General features: G+C 32.4%; 1 protein-coding gene across 1 annotated transcript in view; it reads left to right on the top strand.

Moving 5' to 3' along the window:
* Smp_196250 (putative supervillin) overlaps window positions 1–24551 on the top strand; it is a gene marked incomplete at both ends in the record, with an annotated part of 71268 nt that overhangs the window by 44879 nt on the left and 1838 nt on the right. The window contains 8 exons of the mRNA XM_018794704.1: window positions 1078–1250; window positions 4275–4578; window positions 10791–10939; window positions 13248–13343; window positions 15106–15341; window positions 15842–15984; window positions 19847–20131; window positions 23787–24122. Coding sequence (XP_018649090.1) covers window positions 1078–1250; window positions 4275–4578; window positions 10791–10939; window positions 13248–13343; window positions 15106–15341; window positions 15842–15984; window positions 19847–20131; window positions 23787–24122 — 1722 coding nt within the window. The remainder of the gene's footprint in view (window positions 1–1077; window positions 1251–4274; window positions 4579–10790; window positions 10940–13247; window positions 13344–15105; window positions 15342–15841; window positions 15985–19846; window positions 20132–23786; window positions 24123–24551) is intronic.

Below are 24551 nucleotides of genomic sequence, written 5' to 3'. Positions count from 1 at the left end.
TATTTAGAACTAGTAGCTCATCAAAATCAAGATACTGACCGATATACCCTGATTAATTTGAATAATGATAACCTATTATCAATTGTCGCAAGGCAAGCCCTAACATGGAATTCCGAAGGCCAAAGGAGAAGACACTGTGTAGTAACTTTTAATCATTTTTAGTTTTTCTTACTTTCGAAGTATGACAGTAGTTTTATTTACTGAATTTATTGGTATATCAATATCTGACTTAAGTGAATGATTGGCAGACTAACTACCTGATTAGCTTTTCACTTTACTTATGCTGCATAGGTCAAGCATCCAAAATTGACCGAATTGATAAAACCAAGCGAATGTTATTTTTAAACACCCGTATGCGTCCAATTACATATACTTGTCGAAGAATTAGGACAAATGTAAAATATATATGTCATGATTTGTTATCATAAATTGGAACGGCTCAATAGGCTTCGTTTAATGTTATAGATGTTCAAAGCAATTTCAATATAAAAAAAACTGTCACTGAATGATTTACATTATCAATAAATAGAAAAGAGATAAGGAAGTATTTTTTTAGCTCTTGAAACCTTCATAAAGTGTACTTGCTGTTGTAATTTTTTGTATGATATCATGTAAATGTGTGTAAAGATAAATGGCATCAAACCTGATTAATTTATGCACTGGTCGATGAATCTATGTGAACATATATGTCAAACGATTCTATATTAAACTAGTTTGTTTCGGAAAAATAGATGCTACTTATTTTTCATAAGTTGAATAAAGGCTTATTCATCATTTGATACAACTAGAAACGTTGCTTTTATTCGATGATTGTAACTTTTACATAAATTTAAACTTGAATAGTTATCTTGTGAAATAAACCTGATACATTTTAGTTTCCCGGTTTTTGGATCACTCATTATCAGCTGGTGTTGATTATTAGCTCGTAGGATTCGGATTTTCCCCAGTATAATGTACAATTACAGTTTGGTTAAGGTAATATGCATTACTTTAAAAATATTTTTAATCAACAAAATGAAGTATATTTTTGATCCGTAATAAATGTATCTTATTATTTTTAAAAAAAATTTGTTTTAGCACATAACAGTGATATATTAGCTTCTGGATGTAAACGACCAGAATGGACTCTATTAGGCAAAGTAACTGATAGAGGTGAAACAGTCTTGTTCAAGGAGAAATTCTTTGATTGGCCTGATACTTCAAGAATTCAAATAAAGTCATTGAAACCTGGAAAATCAGTCTCTACAGAGGTAGGTATAAATGTATATGCTTATTCGTTAAAAAATTTATAATCAGAAGGTCTTTTTGTGGAGATTTAGTATTTTCATAGTTGAAAGCATGAGTCAATTGAAGCTAGACTACCAAGGAAAACCTGAAAGCAGTGGACGGGCGATTCGTCTTATTGTGGGGCTCCTCAGCAATGAGCATCCATGACCTCGCCTCGCGAGATTCGAACGCAGGACCTACCGCCAGAGCACTTAACCGACAGACCACTGAGCCGGCCGGCATCCAACGGTGTTTATGTCTAACTTCAACCAATCCACGAAGTTGAGCAACCGTTCACCAATTGTCTTCAGTGAGTTGTTATCTCACAACAGATGTGGTTTGAGCTCCATTGGTCACTGCTTCTCACTAGAACTCCAGGAATTACCTCTTGAAGCCAGTCACTAGTGAGCATGTGGAATGTTAATGGTTTCTTATGTTTTCTTGTTCTTCAAATCCACTTACAGAAACCATAAATGCGCTTTGATCTATATTTATTCTACTAATTTTTAGCATGACATTTTAGTTTTAAAGTATAGTATGTAGCTCTATTACAACTAAGTACTATACTTCAATGGTTTATATGTAACAATTTCTAGATAGCAGAAGAGAGTCTTCTTTAGTATATCTCATCTCTCTTAATACTTTTACGATATTATTATTAAGTTTTGACAATAGAATAATAATAACCAATTATTCACATTCATTCAATCTACTCAAATATAGGAAATAAATACTTTTCAATTAGTAGTATAAAGAATATAATTTTAAAAAATTATAACTTTTGATTAAAATAAATATCAACTGAGTAAAAGAAATGAATTAACAGTTAGTAAATATAATTTCCTTGAAAAAGCTTGGACCAGATTGCCAGGTGAAACGTTGACTTTACTTTAAATTCATTCGCTGAGATTTTAAAAATACATATTCTTCCTATTTATTGTCTTACATCAACTCGGCGCCCAAATACTGTGAAACTATTCGCTCAAATTTAGACGAAAGTTCTTATGTAGTTAGTATAGAATAATATTATTATTACTTTAATGAATAAATTTTAATGAAACAATTTAGATCAACTTGTCAGCATAATTTGATCATTTTAACCAATGTAATTTGCATATAACTGAAATGGTGGGAAATTCAAATTGGTTAACATTATCCAATACAATAAAGTTGAATAAGAAAAAGAGAATTCAGCTAAGAAAGTTTTCTTTTCGACGAAATCATTTACTAAGCTGTACATTCGTATATACATACATATAGGAGGCTAGAAAAGATTGCATCATAAATTGATTCGAGAATAAAAAACAAATGAGGTGACGTACTAATCAAGGGGTAAGGAAGAAAATAGTTTATGGGTTAGATAATAGTCCAATGGACCGATATGAAGAAAAGCGACAAACGCAAAGGTCATAATAATAGACTGAATAATAATCAAGAATCAATTTATAATGCAATCTTTCTTAGCCTTCATTAGACATATATTTTCCATATAACAATAGATACGAATGTACATCGGGCGCCAAGGCTTTCTCACAAAGGAAAAAGCAAGATTCTCAAAGACAACACAGAGAACACCAACCCAATCACACTTGATGGCGAAACTCTCGAAGAAATAGAAACATTCACGTATCTGGGAAGCTTCATTGATGAACAAGGAGGATCAGATGCAGATGTCAAGGTGAGGATTGGCAAAGCCAGGGCAGCATTCCTACAATTGAAGAACACATGGAACTCAAGACAACTGTCAACAAACTTCAAAGTGAGAATCTTCAATACGAAGGTCAAGACAGTCAGTTCTACTGTACGGAGCTGAAACGTGCAGAACTACTACATCCATCGTCAAGAAGGTACAAATATTTATAAACAGTTGTCTACGTAAAATACTCAACATTCACTGGCCGGATACTATCAGCAACAGCACTTTATGGGAGAGGACAGAGCAGCTTCCAGCAGAAGAGGAAATTAGGAAAAGACGTTGGAAGTGGATCGGACATACACTGAGGAAATCACCAAACCGTATCACGAGGCAATCCCTAACTTGGAATCCGGATGGAAACAGATAAGAGGAAGGTCAAAGAACACATTACGCCGGGAAATAGAAGCAGATATGAAACGGATGAATGTCAACTGGAAAGAACTGGAGATGATTGCCCAGGACAGAGTTGGTGGAGAATGCTGGTGGGCGGCCTATGCTCCTCGAAGAGGGGTAACAGGCGTAAGTAATTAAGTAAGTAAGTACAAATGTACAGCTTAAGTAAATGGTTTCGTCGAAAAGAAAATTTTCTTTGCTGAATTCTCTTTTTCCCTCTACAATAATGTTGATTTACACCTTAGATCAGTAATTTAATATTCATCGGTCAACGGATAAAAAAAACGACCTGGATCAGTAGGATATTAGGGTTGAACATTGTTTTTTTTCAATTTTTTTCAAATAAGTTATTTACATTTATGTACCTTTCAATACTTAGTATTTCTAAACTTATTTACAAGTTTGATTAATAAATGATTGTCATTTTGTAATGAATGACAACACAAGCGGGGACCACCATATGTATTTATACACAAAATTACAGAACCTCTTCGTAAAATCTGAGAACCATACAGTAAATAATTCATTTGCAAAATGTCAATCGATCGTCCCAGACTTGATTGTCCCTTCATTTCTATATCAATCATTATCTGTTCTCATTCTCTTCTCTTCGATCTTCTTATCCTTATGCCACCAGGCATTTCACTTTCGATTGGTGATACATACTATTTACATCTGTCGATATCAGAAACATGCACAACAATTTTACATAGTATCTATTCATAAATTCATGATTCGTGTAAAAAAGTGATTATATCAGTGTATGTAGTATGTAAGTTGTCCAAATCGATTCTTAAGTTTGTAGAATGAGTAATATTCTTAGAAGGTAAGTGTATTTTGTGTGAAATATGTTTCACAATAAGTGTTCATACATTTAAACACAGTTTTCCTGATTATTTTCTTTATAAATATTTTAAAGAGTTCTCCTGCTATAGCTTCATTGACTATGGAGCCATATTCAGCTAATGAACTCTATGAAACTGCAGTTAATAACCCACCACCACCTCCAAATCTGTTAACACTTGAAGGACGTTACATTGGTCGTGGTGGTAAAGTATGTCGTTATGAAGATGGTATATTAAGACAATTTTGGGTAGAAACAAATGAACTTCGCGTATGGCATATTTCAGAATTTGCTAGATATGAACTACCTATAACAAGTCATGGACAATTTCATAGAGAAGATACTTATGTGATCAGATGGTCGTATAAAATTGCCTATAGTAAGTAACTGATTTTATTTTTGATTGTTTTGAGTAAAATGTTGATGGTGGTTTAGATGGCAAAAAAGTTTTAATGTCGTTGAAGCATCTATTTTTGATAAACATTTATGGTAATTGACCATAAAATCGTAGACTAACACTTCATTCTATCCACTACTGGAGTAGGACAGTAGATGTGTTGAAAGTATATCTTCGTTGGATCATGTCATGAAAGTCGCATCCGTGAATAACATATAATCCTTCACTCTGTGACTTCGCATATGAAGTGTATAGTGCAAGTGTATCTCAATGTTCTTATATTTATGTACTGAAAGCAGATGTAAAGTTGCAGGAGAATTTATTGATATTTAAATCAGAAAACATTACCTTTAAATCTTTCAGGCTTTTTTAACATGGCTCTTTTTATTGAACTCAAAAGCCTGATGTACATGCTGTAGGTTGACCAGATATCTCCGGATATCACTTCGTTCTATGTTAATTGTAGTACCTTACTGTTTCCTAATCAACACGTGCAAACTCCAAAATCACTTTTTATTAAAACTAAGATATGTTAATGGAGAATATTTATTTTTGATGAGTTGTCATTGTTTCATCTGTCCAAATTTCTAACATGAAAGAGAAGCTCGCTTCAGAGAAAGTAAAATTTATGAATTCCGGATTGCCAGTAAGTTTTGAAGTGACTTGTATGCAGTATAATGACAGCAATGTTTAGAGATAAAGCAGGATGATAAAGAAATAATATCATCAGAAGATATATAAGAAAAGTAACCCATGATTTTACTGTAAAAAGATAAGAACAATTCAGTTAAGAGAATTCTAGAAGTTTATCTATCCAGTCACATGAGCAACATCAACCATGGCTAAACAAAGTTGTAGTTAGGAGTTTCGCTAGTAAGATCTTAGCTTTCTGGTTCGGACGAGAACCATAAACACATTACCAACTAATTATTATTAGTAGACTTTTATGTTATGAGTAATTTGCTAAAAGCTTTCAGAACTCAACAAGCAGAAGAAGGATTTTAAAAAATCTCAGCTTTTTACCCTAAGGAAAAGTATCCATTTTCTTCTCCTACTTTGGCTTACCCAATAACCCTATGGTCAGTTCTATGATAAAGTTCAGTTATATATCTTCATACATTTTCACGGTCTAATTTCATCTAATCTAATGATTAGTTTTGTCTCCATATGTTTGAGCAGTATATTTAGCACTCACCCAACATACATTATATCCCATTTAATTCATAATTTATTCCATTAAGTAATTCCTGATGGAATAATTAACTTGACAACGTGAGGTATTTGTATCTATTTCACTCATTACTTACTTACTTACGCCTGTTACTCCCAATGGAGCATAGGCCGCCGACCAGCATTCTCCAACCCACTCTGTCCTGTACCTTCCTGTCTAGTTCTATCCAACTTTTGTTCATTCTTCTCACGTCTGTCTCCATTTCTCGGCTTAATGTGTTCTTGGGTTTTCCTCTTTTCCTTTGGCCTTCAGAATTCCATCTAAGGGCTTGCCTTATTGATACAACAATTAATTTGACCTACAACCTGAATCAAATATATACAGTATGATAATCATTTCAATGTTTACAAACAAATTGTTAAAAGTTTTTTTTTAATTTTCCTATTATTGGACTTCAAGATTGTAATTATTCAGTTTCTGTTGCTACATGTGTATCCTGATTATTGGCTTCTTTTACCACATAAAACTGTCTGACAATATCTTCCTATGACATAATACTTTCATGTTAAAATATCCAATAAAACTAGCAAATATTCAAATATTATTGTTCATACTGTAAATGAAAGTAGAACCAGAGGAACCTATTTCCCCTTTGTAGTTAATTAATCAATATACCGTTCTTAGAAAAATTGATTCCAGTTGTATACCAGCTGAATTTTCATCGATTTAATAAAGATGGAAGTAATTTCTACCTCATTTTACTTCTGATTTACAGTAAGCAAAAACTGAAATATTTTTCATCGTGTTCAAAGTTATTTAACATTAAGATTTAGTTATGTTATTTTTCATGCATCTGAGAATGCTTAGATTGAATGTTTAATATTCTAAACGAAACTATAACTCAATACTTAATAATTTAAATGATGAATTTGTAGTACCGTGCTTCGTTAATCGCTCACCTAACCGTTATAATACCAATCTTAACGATGCGTAAAATCAGAAGGCAAAGAGAAGCGGCAACTACAGTTTTATTGACAAATGATGCACATTGGAGGTGGCGGGTAATCCAACTCACTTTAACCAAGCGTTAATCAATATTTATAGTTAGATAAGAATAAGTTACAGACATGTGATGATTAAGGTAAAAAGTGTACACACACATACGCTCATATAAAAAATAGGGTTAATAAGTGAATAATTAACAAGGTAAAAACATGACTCAAGATGAATAGGTAATTGGTTTGTCCAGAAGCTAGAATAAGGTATACGGGCTTAACATATCAACCGACACTATTAATTAATTAATCTAAGTTGTGATCTTTTAGTTAAGAGGTACTAATTGTCATTGAAGCTTGATTTTAAATAATGTTAACTGTATGAAGGAATACATGTGGTTTTATATAAATTTCTTCATTTCTGTTGTATCCCGTGGAAAATTATGAATAGTAACTTTGAGGACTATTTATGGACCGATGTGATATGTATATTTCCTATTGTATAATTGCTGAATAACGTAACTATTCATGTTCATGTTCCTCTTATTATAAGCTTTATTTTGACTCATAGACTATTATTGTAAGATTTACCATTCCTGAGTTATCCCCAGTCTATTAATTACTGTTCTCTCTATTCACATCCACTTTTGGCTAAATCTTGTACAAATGTTATTTTCTATTTTATGGTACGATATGGTCTGTTTATTTGGTATATAAACCCAGTATGTTTGTGAATAATGATTCATACTGCAGATGTTGTTATTGGTGTTCTGGACTTAACTGGCTAGGCTAGGTAGATAGCAGGACCGATAAGTACTCAAGACTGCTCATACGGCTTTTGTGTATTATTGCTCTGATCGATAACTCACTCCACTTTAACTGGCGGTGATATCACCCATATATTAAACAGGGCACGCACACAATCGATATAACAATTTCATATAACATTAAAATATAAAAATCTATAATTGGTCACTGCAAAGAGACATTACAACTAACATTGTCATGTTTAGTACAAATGTATTTTAATATCACTTATGTTCTAATTAAGTAGTTCATCAGTTTTTGCTTCCAAGATAACATTATCAACAAAACTTAGGTCAGTAGTGCTGAAATAATTACAAGTAAAAGGAAGCTACCTGCACTGACAACAATCTTCAAGTTTTTTTTCTTTTTAACAGAGACTAGACGACAATGTTTCATTGAATGATTCGAGGAATTTTGAAGTATTCTATTATCCAATCTAGAATCATAGTTTCAAATAAAACCTAAAATAAAGAAAGAATTATTTGAAACCCACAGCTGTTCTCTAATTAAATATCAGTATTATGTTTGAACTAGTTTGATGGACAAAAAATTAAATGAAACTTATTGTGTATAATTCCCAATGTTATAATTAAGATTTTTATGTTGAAATATAGAATTGCCTATTAGATTTATTTCTTTTAGGCAGCAAACTAATGATTGTCCATTATCACGGTCACAGTCAATTAGTCTTATTATTTATATTACAGATAAGTTGATGAAAGATATCAAGGTGTTCATATACATATTGTTTCAGGGCGAAAAATAAATTTGGGAACAGTTATGATTGGTGTATTAAAATTGATCACATTAAAAAATATATCCCATTTAAACTTTACAGCATTAACCTTTGTGCACGGTGGCAACATGATGATGATGATAAACGACTTAGTGATAAATTACCTATACAAACAATAGTTGTAATATTCGTATGTTTATTGAATGCAATATAAATACTATCTTTAGTGGACAAATTAAAATTAGAAGCAATGACAATTACTAATCACATAGATATGATTAATAGTATCAGTCAGTCAATCATATGAAAATTAGTACTAGACACATGTGTACATATGTTCAAGTTGCTATAACCCATTTACACAGAGTGATGCTGGAGTAATACAGCTATTAACGATTTAAGTGGTGGTAGAAAACAATGGATACAGAAGATATGAATCTAGAAGAAAGTATGAATTCCTGAAATTAAAAAAAATTACTATGTTAGTTTAAAAAACTGAGGGTCTAAATGAAAATAAAGATTGAGTCAACCAGTGTCATTCCATACTTAGTATCTTTATCGGTATTTGACTTGATAATTTCAAATAAATTGAGAAATAGGTAGATTACTACTATCAAAAGTAATATCTCATTGAGTAGAAAAATTAAATTTTCTGACTTTTCGTGACTCAGTGTAAACCACTTTTTTCAGAGAAAAAATAAACAAATAAAATTAACTCAATTTTAATTAATACAAAGGAAGAAAGCAAAAGTACTTAGTTCAATCAATCAAAAAAAAGGTTAGAACAGGTCGATACCATGTCATTCTGAGCTACGTTATCCAAAGCCTCTGACTACTGATTACGATAATCACGTAAAAGCTAACCTACTAGTCAATACCTAACTACGCAGTTCAACTCAACAGCTGATAACTTCATGGACTGATGCCACGTTTCAGTTTTCCAATCACCCCTGCACCAACTCTTATTGACCTTCGAGGAATTATATTAACAAACTTTTAGCGCAGTATATATCACTTGTAATGAATTATGAAGTGACTTTATAGACATTTAGATACTCATTGCATTTATAAAAAAAAGATTTACGACTACGGTTTTATAATTAGGATATTATTTAAAATATTCTCATACCTATTTTCAATATTTGCATAGATTTATAAATAACCGATAACTAATCAGTACCATTTTTATGGAATGGTGTAAGATATGACAGGGTGAATAGATAACAAATATCTATCATTTAACTTATAATAATATGTGTGTTTTATATCAAGTGTATGTATATGCAGTTCTGTTGATGTATAATAATATTCTATTTACAAAACAACAAATTGTAACCTCTTAAAGCAAATACTCATGTATTAAATGCCTTATTCTTATCGATTACTCGATGAAACATTTTCAAAGCTTGAGAATTTCAAATTATTATTTGGATGTGCACTGCTGAGGGGTCCCACAATAGGACGAAACGACCATCCAATGCTTCCAGGTTTTCCATGGTGGTCTAGCTTCAATTGACTCATGATTTCAACTATATATTTGCTTATATATTTATAAAGAAAATGAAAAGTTCCAGTAAAAGCTTTCCAAAATATTTTTATTAGAAATATTCTTCTCACTGTGATTCTTATTAGACAAATATTATTTAATGTAAACTCATCTAAGATAGTCTAATTTTGATTGAGACTAATGTTAGAGCACCATTGAAAGCCTAGAAGCAGTGAACTTCTGTTTTGTTGTAGTATGCGACTCCCCAGTGGTGCACATTCACGACCCCTCATGCGAGATTCGACCTTCAGTTTCTCATGGAAACGCTTAACTTTTAGAGCATTGAGCCAGCACCCAACGGTGTTGATGCCTAAAACTCAACAATTTCTACAATCCTATACTGACAGTTTAATTTTTATATATGTTGACTTACGTTATTACTATGGTCGCTTTTAGGAAAATCTCAGATTCTGAGTAATTCAGCAATTTATTCTACTTAACAATCTAACGATTGGGGAATTTACCACCCTCTACATTAGTAACTTGGATGTATGACATTGTCAGATAAACTATATTGTTTGTTATGTTGATTGAAGTTCATTTGGTTTCACTTATTAATGCAAACATTATTATGTTTTAATTAAATAGTTGATGTACATGACTTTTTTTGATGAAAACTAATTCAAAGATGTTTTTGTAGCTAAAAAAACAATAAAAAAGAAATCACAGTATCGATTGTTTACTCATTATTTATAATATTATTTTAATTAGCATCAATGTCTAGTTGTAACCCCCCACCTTCGAATTAACCAAAAATTTCTCACCTACCACTTGAAAATTCATAATATTGGTTTATAATTACTTTTTATTGAGTAAATCAAACTTTTTTTTTACAACCCCCTAATTCACCGCTAGATATTAGATTCAACGTCATTAATTGTTTACCTAATTTATTGTTAAATTTCATTCTATTTTTCTATTAATTTATTTGATTATTAGCTAGTTTACAAAATAGCAATAAACGTCCAACTGAAAATGTTCGTGAACATTGTGCTTATTTCTTTTGGCAAGGATCACGAAGTAAAATAACAGAAAAAGGGGCAGCTGCATTAATGACTATTGAATTAGATGAAGAGAGAGGTCCACAGGTTAATTATTATTATTTGTTTTTTACAATAATATTTCAATTCAATATATGAATTAAATTAATTGATATCAGTTAGACAATGTAAACATTATCAATAGTTCACTTAGTATTGTTTGTTTGAATCTTCCCATTGATGTTTAGGACTGCAACTGGTCAGTCTCTAATTGCACAAGCAAGTGACTATCAGGAGTCAGTAGCTGAGTGGATAACGCAATGGCGTTTGAAGCGAAGGGTACTGAGTTCGAGTCCCAAAGTGAACATCAACTCTGAGATGCTGGTATATCCAGCTGACGATTTCCAAATAGGACAAAACGCGCGTCCTGAATTCCACTGCTAGCCACTATCCATCTTTGATTATCAATATTGTCACTACTACTAGTTTTACTGTTAAAAGAAGTTCGAAATGGACTTACAATGATTACAGACGAAGAGTTCATTTTTTAACATATTCAATTGAACCTCAAAGAATAGGCATTAACTAAAGACCCCTACACAGTGATCTTCTTTTCAATATATGAATCAAACTGATTCAGAGGTTTGTAAAACACCAATGAATTACATATATCTATTTTTTTCATAAAAACCACCTACTGGTTGTCCTACTCAACATTTAGATAAAAATTAGGAGTTTGAATATTGAAAGTCTTATATCGTAATTCAAATAATTAATGATTTGTTTTGAAGTAAAGCTCCAAAAGTGTATGACTTTCTTGCTTAAAATTTGCATACATCATCCATTTTTGTATTGGTTGTTTGAAGTCTCGGATCGAACATCAAAACTCTGGGATGTAGGTACATCTAGCTGATGAGTCCAAAATAGGACGAAACGTGTGTTCCCAATTCCACTACTAGCCACTGTTCATCTCTGTTTATAATATTTTCATATCGTTCATATTGTTGAAGCGATACTAAGGTTAATAGGCACTTCCAGCTGTGTTTATTATTGAGAAAAGCTGGTCATTAGTTAATTGTATAATAAATTTTATTTTAATAATTATTATGAATAAAGAAAAAACTGCATGATTTACGATATAAATAAAATAATTAACAGTTCAAGGCTTCTTATTACATGTAAACAGGTTATTCCTACAACGAATGAAGTGATTGAAAGAAAGGCTTTTAGTTAATGAAGCTGAAACATAAATATGGCATAGGATAGTTGGTCGGAGGAATAACATTTAAAAAGCATTCTTTTTATTGTCTATTTTAAAAGTATCATATCTTGTGCCCTTGTGCCCCTATCAATATATGACGTAATGATACTGCCAATTAGAAAACAGTGAATTATCGATCGAACCAATGACGCCTAAAACCCGTACGAGCAGTCTAGAGTCTTTATCAGTCCTTCTTCCTGCCTAGCCTTACCTATTAAGTCCAGAACACTAATCTTAGCCTCCGCTATATGAATCATGCATTTCAAACATACTAGGTTTATATACAAACCAAATTGACCACATCGCACCACAAAATAGAAAACAACATTTGTACAAGATCTAGCCAAAAGTGGCTGTGAATGTGGGAGACTGTAATTAATAGACTGGGCATAACTCAAGAACGGTAAATCATATAGTAATAGTCTATGGGTTGAAACAAAGTTTATAATAAGGGAAACATGAATATGCATAATTTAGTTACTTAACAATTATGCGATAAAAAAATATGTATCGTATCGGTCTATAAATAGTTCTCCAGAGTTATCATTCATAATTCTCATCGGAATATAACAAAAAGTCTTCAGGATGTCTACTTGTTTAAAATAGAAACTAGTGAATAGGTTGACTTTTACAATTTCAAAGACTGATAACATCTAAAGGTTTAGTGAAAGTATTTGACCATTGTACAGCTGAGTAGTGTTGTCTAGCACTCCCTGGTATTCAATGGTTTATTAGCTGGTTTCAGTTTGAGAGAAAAACTCGAATCATTTTACCGATTACTCGTAGTTTATTTGAAAATCGTATATAAGGATTGGAATTTTCAAGGTAATTGCATAGTCAAATATGGGAATTTCTGGTAACGGTAGTGGCGATTCTCTAGAGCATTCCCTTTTATTTGAACTTAGGACTAATAATGTAGTTCAGAATAACAATAAAAGCTACTAAATTAAGCTATCTAGCTTTTAAAAATCAGCAATGTCTAAATATCTCCGGTTAAATGATACTTTATGAGACATATGGTGGGTAAAATGTTTTTATTATCAAAAGTCTGAATTTTGTCCATTTGATGGCATCATTTGTTTCCTAATAATATAAAATCCTTGAAGTAAAAATACCACAATATTTCCTTAATTTTATATTTGTGACAATAATTAGATAAGAGTAATCGAAGGAAGAGAACCACCAGTATTTTGTTATCTATTTAACGGTAGAATGATTACGCATGAAGGGAAAAGAACTGCACAGAAAGAAGTAAGTTCTACTTTCAAATATTATTGTGATGAGATATGAAAGAACTCCTTTCAAGAGTAAAATTTCATTTTAATTGTTCCATAGAAAAAATAATTTGGTCATATAATGGGAAATTTTGTGAAGATGGCCCATGGGTGAATTCCCGGAAGTTCGAAAAATCTCAGAAAGAGCCGAAGGTATTCTATCCAATCATCTTTTATAAGAATATTCCAGAATCTCTACATGTAGCTTCTTTATCGGACAAATGTTAAAAATCCCTGTATGCGGATCGGATGACTGTAATGATAGTTTCGTTTTCACTAAAAATTATAAATACCTGAGAGTTTTGTACCATATTTGATATTGTTTGGAATAGCATTCCTTTCACTTGTCTTCTGTCTTCTCATTTGCAGCTTTGAGGGTTCTAGCGTTCGAGTGCTCAAGTTGTAGGTAGTATATCAAGAATCTAACCCCTAGATATAAGAACTGGCGATTTTGGAAAAGAAAGCTATAACAATTGCAACTGGATTAGTTTTCACTTTTCAAATAATTTAATGATTAACGCTAAGGAAAAAAAATATTCAAAGACACAAAATGAGTTAAAAGACAATTATATAATTCATGAGTAAACTGAAAGTTAAATTACATTTGCCCATTTTTTAGATTTAGTTTCGTTTAAAACCAGTTACCATTGGATAAGCCTATGAATAGTAATGAATGTTTACCATCAGACAAGATTACATTTTCATGTCACAAATAATATTGAAAGACTAGAAATGGGTTTTCCCCCATTAGAAACATTTTTTTCGACTCATTAGGGAATATATATTGTAGTTGGAAAACAACTATAACTTCTAACCAGTCAGAAATCATAATAAAGATAATAAATTTTTGTAGTCATTTGTTTATTAAATTACTTCCAAAACAGTATAAACCATGTTCTTTGAAGCAGATGACATTTTCATCTTCAGTTAGTTAATAATATTTCTGAAATTGTTCCCCATTCCATGTTAAACATCGAAGTCTGAATTAAAATAAAACAGTTATTCAATGTCAATGTCAGTATCTGTTCTTAAATGGAAAGTAACTAATGTGCAAATCATTAATTCTATATAGTTGAGATCGTTAGTCGATTGAAGCTAGACCACCATGGAAAACCTGGAAGCACTGGACGACCGTTTCGTCCTTTTTCGGGACTCCTCAGAAGTGTGCTTCCGCTATCCTGGGTTCGAACCTCGGGAGGCGGGATCGTGGATGCACACTGTTGAGGAGTCCCACAACAGAACGAAACGTTCGTCCGGCGCTTCCAGGATTTCCATGCAGATCTAGCTTCGATTGACTCATGATCTCAACTATATAATATTACTAAAATCTCCACAAAACCCCCTTCTGATAAAAATCAATAATTCGTTTGTCATAGTACAAAATAATAATATTTGAATAATTAGTGTTTGTTATTGATTCCCAGGTGTTTGATTTTCTTTCATAAAACTAATTAGACAGTTTTTATCTTAAAATAGGATAATAATCTTTACTTTTATTCACGATTTACTAGCGGCTAATTCAGTGATAAAACTCGAGACTTCGATATTTACTAGAATGTGGTTTACTATTTAACCAGTAGAGTGGATAAAATCAGAATCCAGTCATAGTATGTTAGTGATATAAATCATGCATCTTTTTTGTTCGATTAAAAGCATAATTATATTTGCGCAAAAATTGATGATAGATTTATTCAACTTCATATTTCTAAATCCAACTTTGTATTTATTTTCATTTGAAGTTCACTACACGTATGTTTATTGTCCGTGGTGAAGTTATGGAAGAAGGTCATCTTATTGAAGTTCCAGTTCAGTTAAATTCACTACGTCCACAAGGTGTCCTATTATTAGTGCAATACACCAAATATCCAATAACAGATTCTGCTGAAATTATTAGAGCATTTTGCTGGATTGGTCAGTTAGTACCACAAAGTTATTTAACAACAGCAAAATATGTTCTCAACCAATTAAAGAAATGGTGAGTTTAAAATAAATAATCTCTGTACAGTAGTCAATATTATGTTATCTAGTCTTTGGGATTGATTGGATCCTATCAATCAAGTTGCAATGTAGCCACTAGTTTGAGTTACTTGATATATTAGTGACCTAGGTCTGTTGTCAAGTGATCTTGAACAACTATCAAATGAATGTCACCCTGGGTTTTGTACTAGCATTTACTTGTCAGCAATGTATGCCTATGACCTTAAACTGATTTACAGAATTAAATCAATTGTACAACTAATTCATCAATTCTCCAGTTCACAAATCTGTGAATGTTAACGATTACTAAACTATATTAAACTTCTTTATCAGTTGAATACATTCGATTATGATTATGATGTTTGTATATCATTAATTTATTACCATACAGTATATGATTTGTTTGATTTATCCCTAGAGAATGTATTTTTAAAATTTATAATTGACAATAACGATGTTTGTTATTTAATAATGTTTTACTTGTAATTTTTTGTAAAGTTGTCCACCAGAGCTTGGCAACCAATTAAGTATGATTTATGAAGTTCATCAACATGATAGAAACGAGCTATCTAAAGAATTTTTAAATATTCTCAACTCTGAAGATCAACTATCAAGTCCATTATGCTTGAATTCAATAAAATGTAAGAGTACTGTAATATAAACAATCTTGCTTATCGGTTTATCTATTAAAGATGAAAAAAAGTGATATTAGCTAAATAATGTATATTCTGTTAATGTTTGCGTTTTTCTACAACTTATAACTTTAGCAACTGAAACTTTGGAAATATTTATGCTAGTTTGGTCGCATGCATCAACTATCCAACTATCTCTATTCACTGTAAACAAAGATGGATAGTGGCTAGCAGTAGAATCCAGGACGCGCATTTCGTCCAATTCGGGACTCGTCAGCTGGATGTACCTGCATCTCAGAGTTGATGTTCACTCTGGGACTCGAACCCAGTACCTTTAGCTTCAAACACCATCGCGTTATTCACTCAGTTACTGAGTCCTAGTAGGCACTTGCTTGTGCGATGGGGTGAAGTTTAAATTCATTTATTATTGTTTGTTTGAAGCTTCCTATTCACAATGTGTCTATAATAAGTTACCATACATATATATTCGTTTTCTGGGAGCTACTGTTTAAATTTGTCTTGTGATAATTGTTGTGGTGGATTTACATTTGGTTTCAAAATACTTATTCAATATGAAGATTAATTCAAACGCAATATTAGATGCATCAAAATCTGTTCTTCCTTTAAATACTTGTGCTGAACACTTTTGAGTTATATATATATTGGTCTTGGTAACACTAAAGCACTTCATTTGCAACGTTTTTCATTTCAGTCACAAAAAAGTGACCGAAAAACCTTTTATCGATGATTTCCAAAAACGATAAACATGTAGTTTAAACTATAGCCACTATTTCTATAATCGTTTTTTGTTTGTTTGGACGTATGAATTGTTAGGTAATCAATCGATTTCATTTATATTCTATTCTAATCTGAAAGGTTTTCTTGTCACATTTCAAACTTTCATTACTAATTAAATTCTGAATCCCATCTATTGATTGATATGAGTCTTACTCCTATTGATAAAAACAAAGTATGTTTATTAATTCTATCAACTGCTTAGTTTTAAAATTGATTTTTCTCTTTTTTTCTCTTGAATGTTATTGTCAAACATAACACAGAATGAAACTATCCACATGGAAACATGAACATACATGGATTAACAGTAAATTATTTAGGGCTTTGTAACTAAGTTTCACTTCAAATTTCACATGTCAAAATGAATTTTACTTCTGATTTCATTCTGAAGTTTCTTTATTTATCCCTTCATAGTTTGTGTGTTTTAGTTCATATCTATTTGATTGCTTACAACTGCATTACTGATGGATACCTCTGAGGCTGTTCAAGTTCTCATTCTTCGTATATTAAGGTTATTTCCAATAATTTATATTGTCCTGAGGGTGTAGATTTCATGTGAAGAATTATTAAAAATCAATGTAGGATTGATTTAGCAAACATGTACTTTTTTTCAAACGTGTTCCGCACGACTGTAGAATCTCAGTTTGTGTGTCATTATAGTCAAGGCAAATGAAAACTGATCATTGGAACTATAACATTTTTTAATACATAAATTAATATAATTAGCACTAGGACATGTTGTACATATAATGAGTCAGAAAATTTAAGGGCGAAGCACGTATAACAAACATTTGTGGGACGTGCAACGAATGAATACTTATTAGTGACACTTATACTTATAAAACGATTCCAATTTGATTGATTAGTAATATTTAAAAGCGAGCTATACATAGATTAGACAGACTTGGAGTGGTGGACGTTTAAAGTAACATATAATGGGTCTTTTTGGTTGTGAACACAACTAGTAATCAGTAAGGATCAAGTGTATATCTTGCTCAAGATAAGGAGTCAGTTGTCGACGTTTATTAACCTATGAGAGACAGCTTCAGCGACATAGGAAAAATTACATCGAAGCACAATTTAGTGATTTGCAGGTATCACATTCCTCATAGCCTGTGAGTAATGAGTTCGATTCTCTGTAATAGTTTTATATAGTTACGATCATGAGTCAGTTGGAGCTAGACCACCATCAAAAACCTGGAAGCACTGGACGGCCGTTTCGTCCTATTATGGGACTCCTCAGCAGTGCGCATCCACGATCCCGCACTCGCGAGATTCGGACCCAGGACCTACCAATCTCGAGCCAGAGCCCTTAACCGATAGACCACTGAGCCGGCATCCGATGGTGTTAATGTCTAACCTCAACCAATCCACGAAATTGCGCGACCAACTTCCATTGTGCTGAGGTAGATACCTGTCTTTACCTGACATGGATTAGCTCCACTGGCCACGACTTCTCACTAGAACTCCAGGAATTACCTCATGGAGCCAGTCACTAGTGAGCATATGATCATTATCACAAGGGGGTTTTGTGGAGATTTTAGTAATTTTATATAGTTAAGATCATGAGTCTCTGTAATAGTCTTGGTACACACTTTTTAAAACTTCTGAAGAAAGTTTACTTCTTGGTTTCCAACACTTTTCTAGCAGTGTTCATTATTCATAATAATAATTATGTTAGTTTTTAAGATTTTCTAAGACGAATGTATGTAAATGTTAAGCTGACCATGATTTTTCGCTTTTTCTGTATTACCTCAGTTTTTTGGCATGAACAACAAAGTATTTTCTTGGCAACCTGAATTGTTTATTAAGTACTGTTGCTTGCTTACTTACTTATGCCTGTTGTCCGTTGTGGAGCATATGTTACCCACTAACTCACTCCGTCCTGGACTCTCCCCACTAGTTCTTCCCAATTCCTATTCATCCTTTTGATGTCTGCCCCCGATTCCCGGTGTAGTGTGTTCTTTGGTCTGTCACTTTTACTTTTCCTTTGAGAATTCCAAGTTAGGGATTGTTTTGTGAGGGAGTTTGACGATTTCCGCAATTCATCTTCAGCGTCTTTTAGTAATTTCCTCCTGTTATATCCCCTGGCGAATTATGAATCATAAATCTGAGGTCCATTTATGGACAAATGTAATACGCCTATTCCTATTGGATAGTTGTTAAATAAGTGACCTAATCGTTTCTGTGTTCCTCTTATCATAACCTTTAGTTTGACCTTGGAACTATTATTATTGATTACTTTGCCCCTATCCATAGCCACATTGGCCAATTACTGTACAAATGTTATTTTTCTATTTTTGATATGTGTGGTTTGTTTGGTTAGTATATATAACCCAGTATGCTTGTAAATAATGATTCATATTGCTGAGGCTGTTATTTGTGTTCTGGACTTAACGGCTGGGCCAGGCAGATAGGAAGGACCGAATAGCACCCAAGACTGCTCGTACGTATTTCCTGTATCATTGGACATATATATATATATTAAGAGGGCAAATTGATACGTTATAACACCTCCTTATCTGGAAGTCGGACTAATCTCTGACACAATAGGATGTTATTTATAGTATCAGCCTGATGGATCTGATTATACTTTTTAAAAACATGAATACCTTACTTGATTAGCTTTCTACCTATTTAACAATCAACTGACCATGAATTTTTTAAACGTATTCTATTAATCCTGCTTATAGCGCTTGAAAAAAAGAGAGTGAACAAAAGAAACCAAAATAGCAAAGTATGAGATTTTATTTCTATCAAGGGTGGATTCTCTGAATAAATTATATAATGGTTAGGTAACATAATCTGATGAAGAATATGATTATGGCATTTTACAATTCACAGCACTCAACGTTTTTATCATGTGAAATTCAATAGATTTCCCTATCTAATGCGTCTCTTTTTGGTTGTTTATATTCTTATTCCATTTAGTGTAGTGATTGACAATTATCAAGCTGTATAGATATATGTACGCTAAGATCTTATGTTTGCTGAGTATAATTGAAACTAAGGAAATATTTAAATTTTTAAAATTAACTTGCTCATACGGTAATTTGTTTTTCATCCTTCTTATAAGCTCACAGTCGAATGGATATTTGGCAATTTACACACCATAGAGGACGTAAACTAGGTGTGGAACGATTAAATTATACCCTTCAGCCAGATCCGTCAAGCTTACCATTTGATGAGACATTGACCAAAACTAATACTAATAGTGTATCGTCATCATCAGCTTCTACTGAAGGAGTCAGTGAACGATTTTTAGCATCACAAAACTTAATAACTGCTCACTTGTCGCAATCTCCGATAGAGCCAGCTTTTCCATTCCTACTTGGAGATTTATACTCTGTACCGCAACCATGTAAGTGTATAATTATCTATTTGTTATCATCTAGAATGATAATTTGAAATCAGTGCAAATTTGTATTTCCATTTGAATATACATTTAGCTGTAAAATAACATAAGTTAAAGATCACTGTTTTTAACTAGTTGTGATCTATTCATAAAAAATGTATATTACATTACTAGATAGCTGTTTATTGCTTTCTGTTTTTCAGTTATTATTTAACTAAGGTCAGTCGGTGATGCATACATGTTCACGTAAACACTCTAAGTTAACCATAATATAAGATAATAATCATTTCAAACAATATCATAGCTTCAAGATGGATTTCCTGGAGTTCTAGTGGGAAGCCGTGACCAGTAGAGTCTAATCCGTATTGGGTGGAGACAGTTATCCACTTCAGACATTGGATGAAGAGTTGCGCAGGATCATGGACCGACTGAAGTTAGATATTAATACTGTTAGATCCTGACTCAGTGGTCTAAAGGTTTAGAGTTCGCGCGCGAGACCCAAGGTCTTAGGTCTGAGTCTTGCGTACGGGATCGTGGATGCGCGCTGCTGAGGAGTTCCATACTAGGACAAAACGTTCATGTGTGCTATTTTATTATTCTTTTTCATTTGGTTTTTCACTCTCTTTTTTCTCTCTCTCACCCTCGTGAGCTCGTGCGCCAATTTTTATGTGGTTTAAAGATTACATGCTCGTCTAACGAAATTCGTTTAAATCGTCAAATATAATTTCATTGAACTTCAAGTTCACTAAGGAATCATTCGTTTACCCAACAAGAATTAAATTTAAATAATTTTGATGAGCTGAATGCTTTCACTATTTGTATAAATACTTTGTCTATTCACTATATTTATATTAAGTAATGTCTATTTTGAAAATCATTGTGTTGAAAGGTATACATTATTATCAGCATACTATTTATTTATGTAATGCCATTCATTAACAATTCATCCCTTTAATAGATTGATCATTTAGAAGTTATGTAATTTGTTAGTCAGGTAATAGACGGTAAATACCGTGTGTTGATTTGTTTATATACATGTTTGTTGTATGTGTTTGCTGCGAATAATCGATTTTCTTTATGTACACTCTAATATCCATTTTATGTAATACAATAATAATAATTATAATTTTGTCGAATATTTAAAGATTTTTATTATCAACTTTATAAAGATGCAAACATTTTATGAAGTTAACAAGGTACTGAATATCTAGCTGTTATATTCTACTTTTAAATTGCTAGAATAATGAGCAACACAATCCTTCTCATAACTGAACTTAAGCTTTTTAGTTTAAGAAATGAGTGTCTAATAGTAAAATGTTGTGGAGATTGTTGAGTTTTAATTGACATCATGAATCGATCAGTGTTAGACCATCATTGAAAACCTGGAGGCACTGGACGGTCGTTTCTTCCTAGTAAGAGACTCCTTAGCAGTGCGCATCCATTATCCTGCACACGGGATTTGAATATCTATTGAAATTCAAAACACTAAACTATCTGAAAATTTTCGGCACAATTTCTAATTGGTGTTATGTGAAGTATCTATGACTCTAGCTATATGAATGTAGAAGAAATGTCATTTTCCAATAGCATCTACAAAATTACGAAAAGATGTCTAGATTTTTGAGTATACACATGAAATGATACATAATATGATGATCGTTTAAAAAGGGGATCTATTGATAACCCAATGAAATTGCATAACCCTTGTAGCTTTTTTCGTAATAACCTGTAACTGTCCGACTGAGTTTCTTGAATTTATAACTTTCACGGAGCATTTACTTTTTCAAAGCCCCAAAAAGACTATTGGGAAATCTAGGTTTGAAATTATCTGTTTCGCTTCTAGCCACCTGACAGCTACTGCATGTAAACTGAAACATTATAGGCTCATCTATTAGTGATAAAGACTGGTGTCGTAAGAAATTTGGTCACAAAGGATTACAAATAAATTATTATATTATTATATATATATATATTTATAATAAAACCAATGTATCATCAAACCAATTTTGGGAAGATATACAGTCACTGAAAGGTTTCTGAAAAAGAGAATAAGCAGACTCGTTCCTGAGTATAGAAGAGATTTTTGGATGGTCGATAGGACAAGCTGTGAGTCATGTATGGAGAAATTCGAACACTTCACTTCCACCTGAAGTTTATGCCAATGATGTAGTTCAAAAGGACAATGAAAGCTCCATTACTAAACCATACAGTTCAGAGAACGAAACTCCACCCATAAGTTTTGATTTACATCATACCTACGACTTTTATCAACATTTAGTAAGTAACTGACTTAACATATTTTTAGAATATTTAGACATACAATTAAAAGTCCACTATAGCAACCAGTAGTACTTTGAAAATTTCAAGGTTATATTAAGACATTTTCATTTCTTCTCAATCATGCCTTACACAATTACTTGTAACCAGAAGAAGTCATCATCTAATTAGTTCTTTGAGTAGAAGATAACTTACAAATAACGTCATACTATGAACATTAGTAAATTCCTACATATAGTTGCATTGTGTTATACGTATAAATTGAATTATTACTACTATTAATAATACTGATCTTATTTAATAACAAGTTCATTATCTAAATATTTTGAGTTTTTTTTATCAACCAATTTCATATTATTCTTATGATACTCTTATATAGTAACAATACAAAATATGACATGAAAAGAAGCATATGAACTAATAAGAGAATAAATAACTTCCTTGTTTCTTTTAATAATACTATTTATCTAATACAAAATTAACTTTTTCTTTGGGATAAAGTTTGGTTTAATAGTAAGAAAAGATTACTCAACAGTTTTCTTGTGTTAATCTTGAAGCAAAGGTTATAAAACGGTATGAAACCTTTACAACTTTATATTATATAGTTAAAATCATGAGTCAATTGAAGCTAGACCACCATGGAAAACCTGGAAGCACTGGACGGCCGTTTAGTCCTACTGCGGAACTCCTCAGAAGGGCTCATCCACGATCCCATCTCACGAGATTCGAACCCATGACCTATCAGTCTCGCGCGCGAGCGCTTAACCACTAGACCACTGAGCCGTTCGGCATCCGACTGTGTTAATGTCGAACTTCGACCAATCCACGAAGTTGATCAACCATTCACCAATGTCTTCAGTGAGTTGATATCATACAACAGACCTGGTTGAACTCCATTGGTCACTGCTTATCACTAAAACTCCAGGAGTCCCACAATAGGACGGAACGGCCGTCCAATGCTTTCAGGTTTTCCATGGTGGTCTATCTTCAATTGACCCATGATTTCAACTATATAAAATTACTAAAATCTCCACAAAACCCTTTTCTAATAACTTTATATTAATCAAGTAATAAGGGATCATAATTTCGAAAATAATTGAGCAGAACTGTTGAGAAATCAAATAATTGGTCACATTGTTTAGTCGATTCATTTCAACTATCTAAAATCAACTTTTATTCTTTGGCAGAGTGTTTCGTTTAAATTATTGGCTGCATTGACACCTTTAACTAAAATATTGCATTCAATACTGCTTGTTAATCTACCAGTGCTTAAAGTTTTATAATAAGTAGTAATTATCAAAAATCAATAACACTAAAAATATTATTCACTTATTGGATTTGTAATTTTTAATAATTCAGTCATTTTTATATTATGGTATTTCAGCTTTGTTTCTAATTATAACCCAAATACCATCGGTTTATATTTGGGAAGGATGGTGGCCTATATCTACTTTAACAAGATCTCGATTTATGTCACAAAAGTTATCAAGATCTTTATCAACCTATAGCAAATCTCCTTCTATTCCAGGAGACCAAACAGATGATTATAGATGGAGTACATCATTAGATGAATGTTTTGAATTTAGTCCAGAGACTTCGGCCGATGGATTTTTTGATTTTGAAGAAAATGAACAACCTGCTTTGACGGGGACAGGTCGTGCTCGCTTCTGCGCTGTACGCAAAGCTGCGATGCATACCGCTAATGCTCTAGCAGATAAACGTAAGTTGACAATTACAATGCATTTCTGTCTAACCAAACTAAGATGTTTTAAATTACTTATGTTAACGATAAAGTTGGTGTTGTGCTCTGAGGATGTTACTTCTAAAAACTGATTATTTAATGCACAAATATTACCAGAAAACTAGAAATATTTAAACTTTAACTTATGGTTTCTGGGGTTTATTAGAAATATAGTTAGAATGAATTGAGGGATGATAACACTGACAGTCTGGTGGAAACGTTTCCTCGTGCTGATAATGATGTGATGCCTTCGTAGTTCTCACATTTGATCAGATCTCCTTTCTTTGGTATCTTGATAAGGTGTCCTTTCCAGTCCATCAGCACTTGTTCTTCCTCCCAATTCTTCTTGAATAAAGTGTGAAACATATTTGCAATTGCTTCAATGTCTGACCTCAGTGCTTCAGTTGG

This window comes from Schistosoma mansoni, chromosome 1 (genome assembly GCF_000237925.1).
Source record: "Schistosoma mansoni strain Puerto Rico chromosome 1, complete genome".
NCBI classification, from domain to species: domain Eukaryota; kingdom Metazoa; phylum Platyhelminthes; class Trematoda; order Strigeidida; family Schistosomatidae; genus Schistosoma; species Schistosoma mansoni.
The sequence above is the reverse complement of the archived record's forward strand: the minus strand, read 5'-3'. Positions and strand labels throughout refer to the sequence as shown.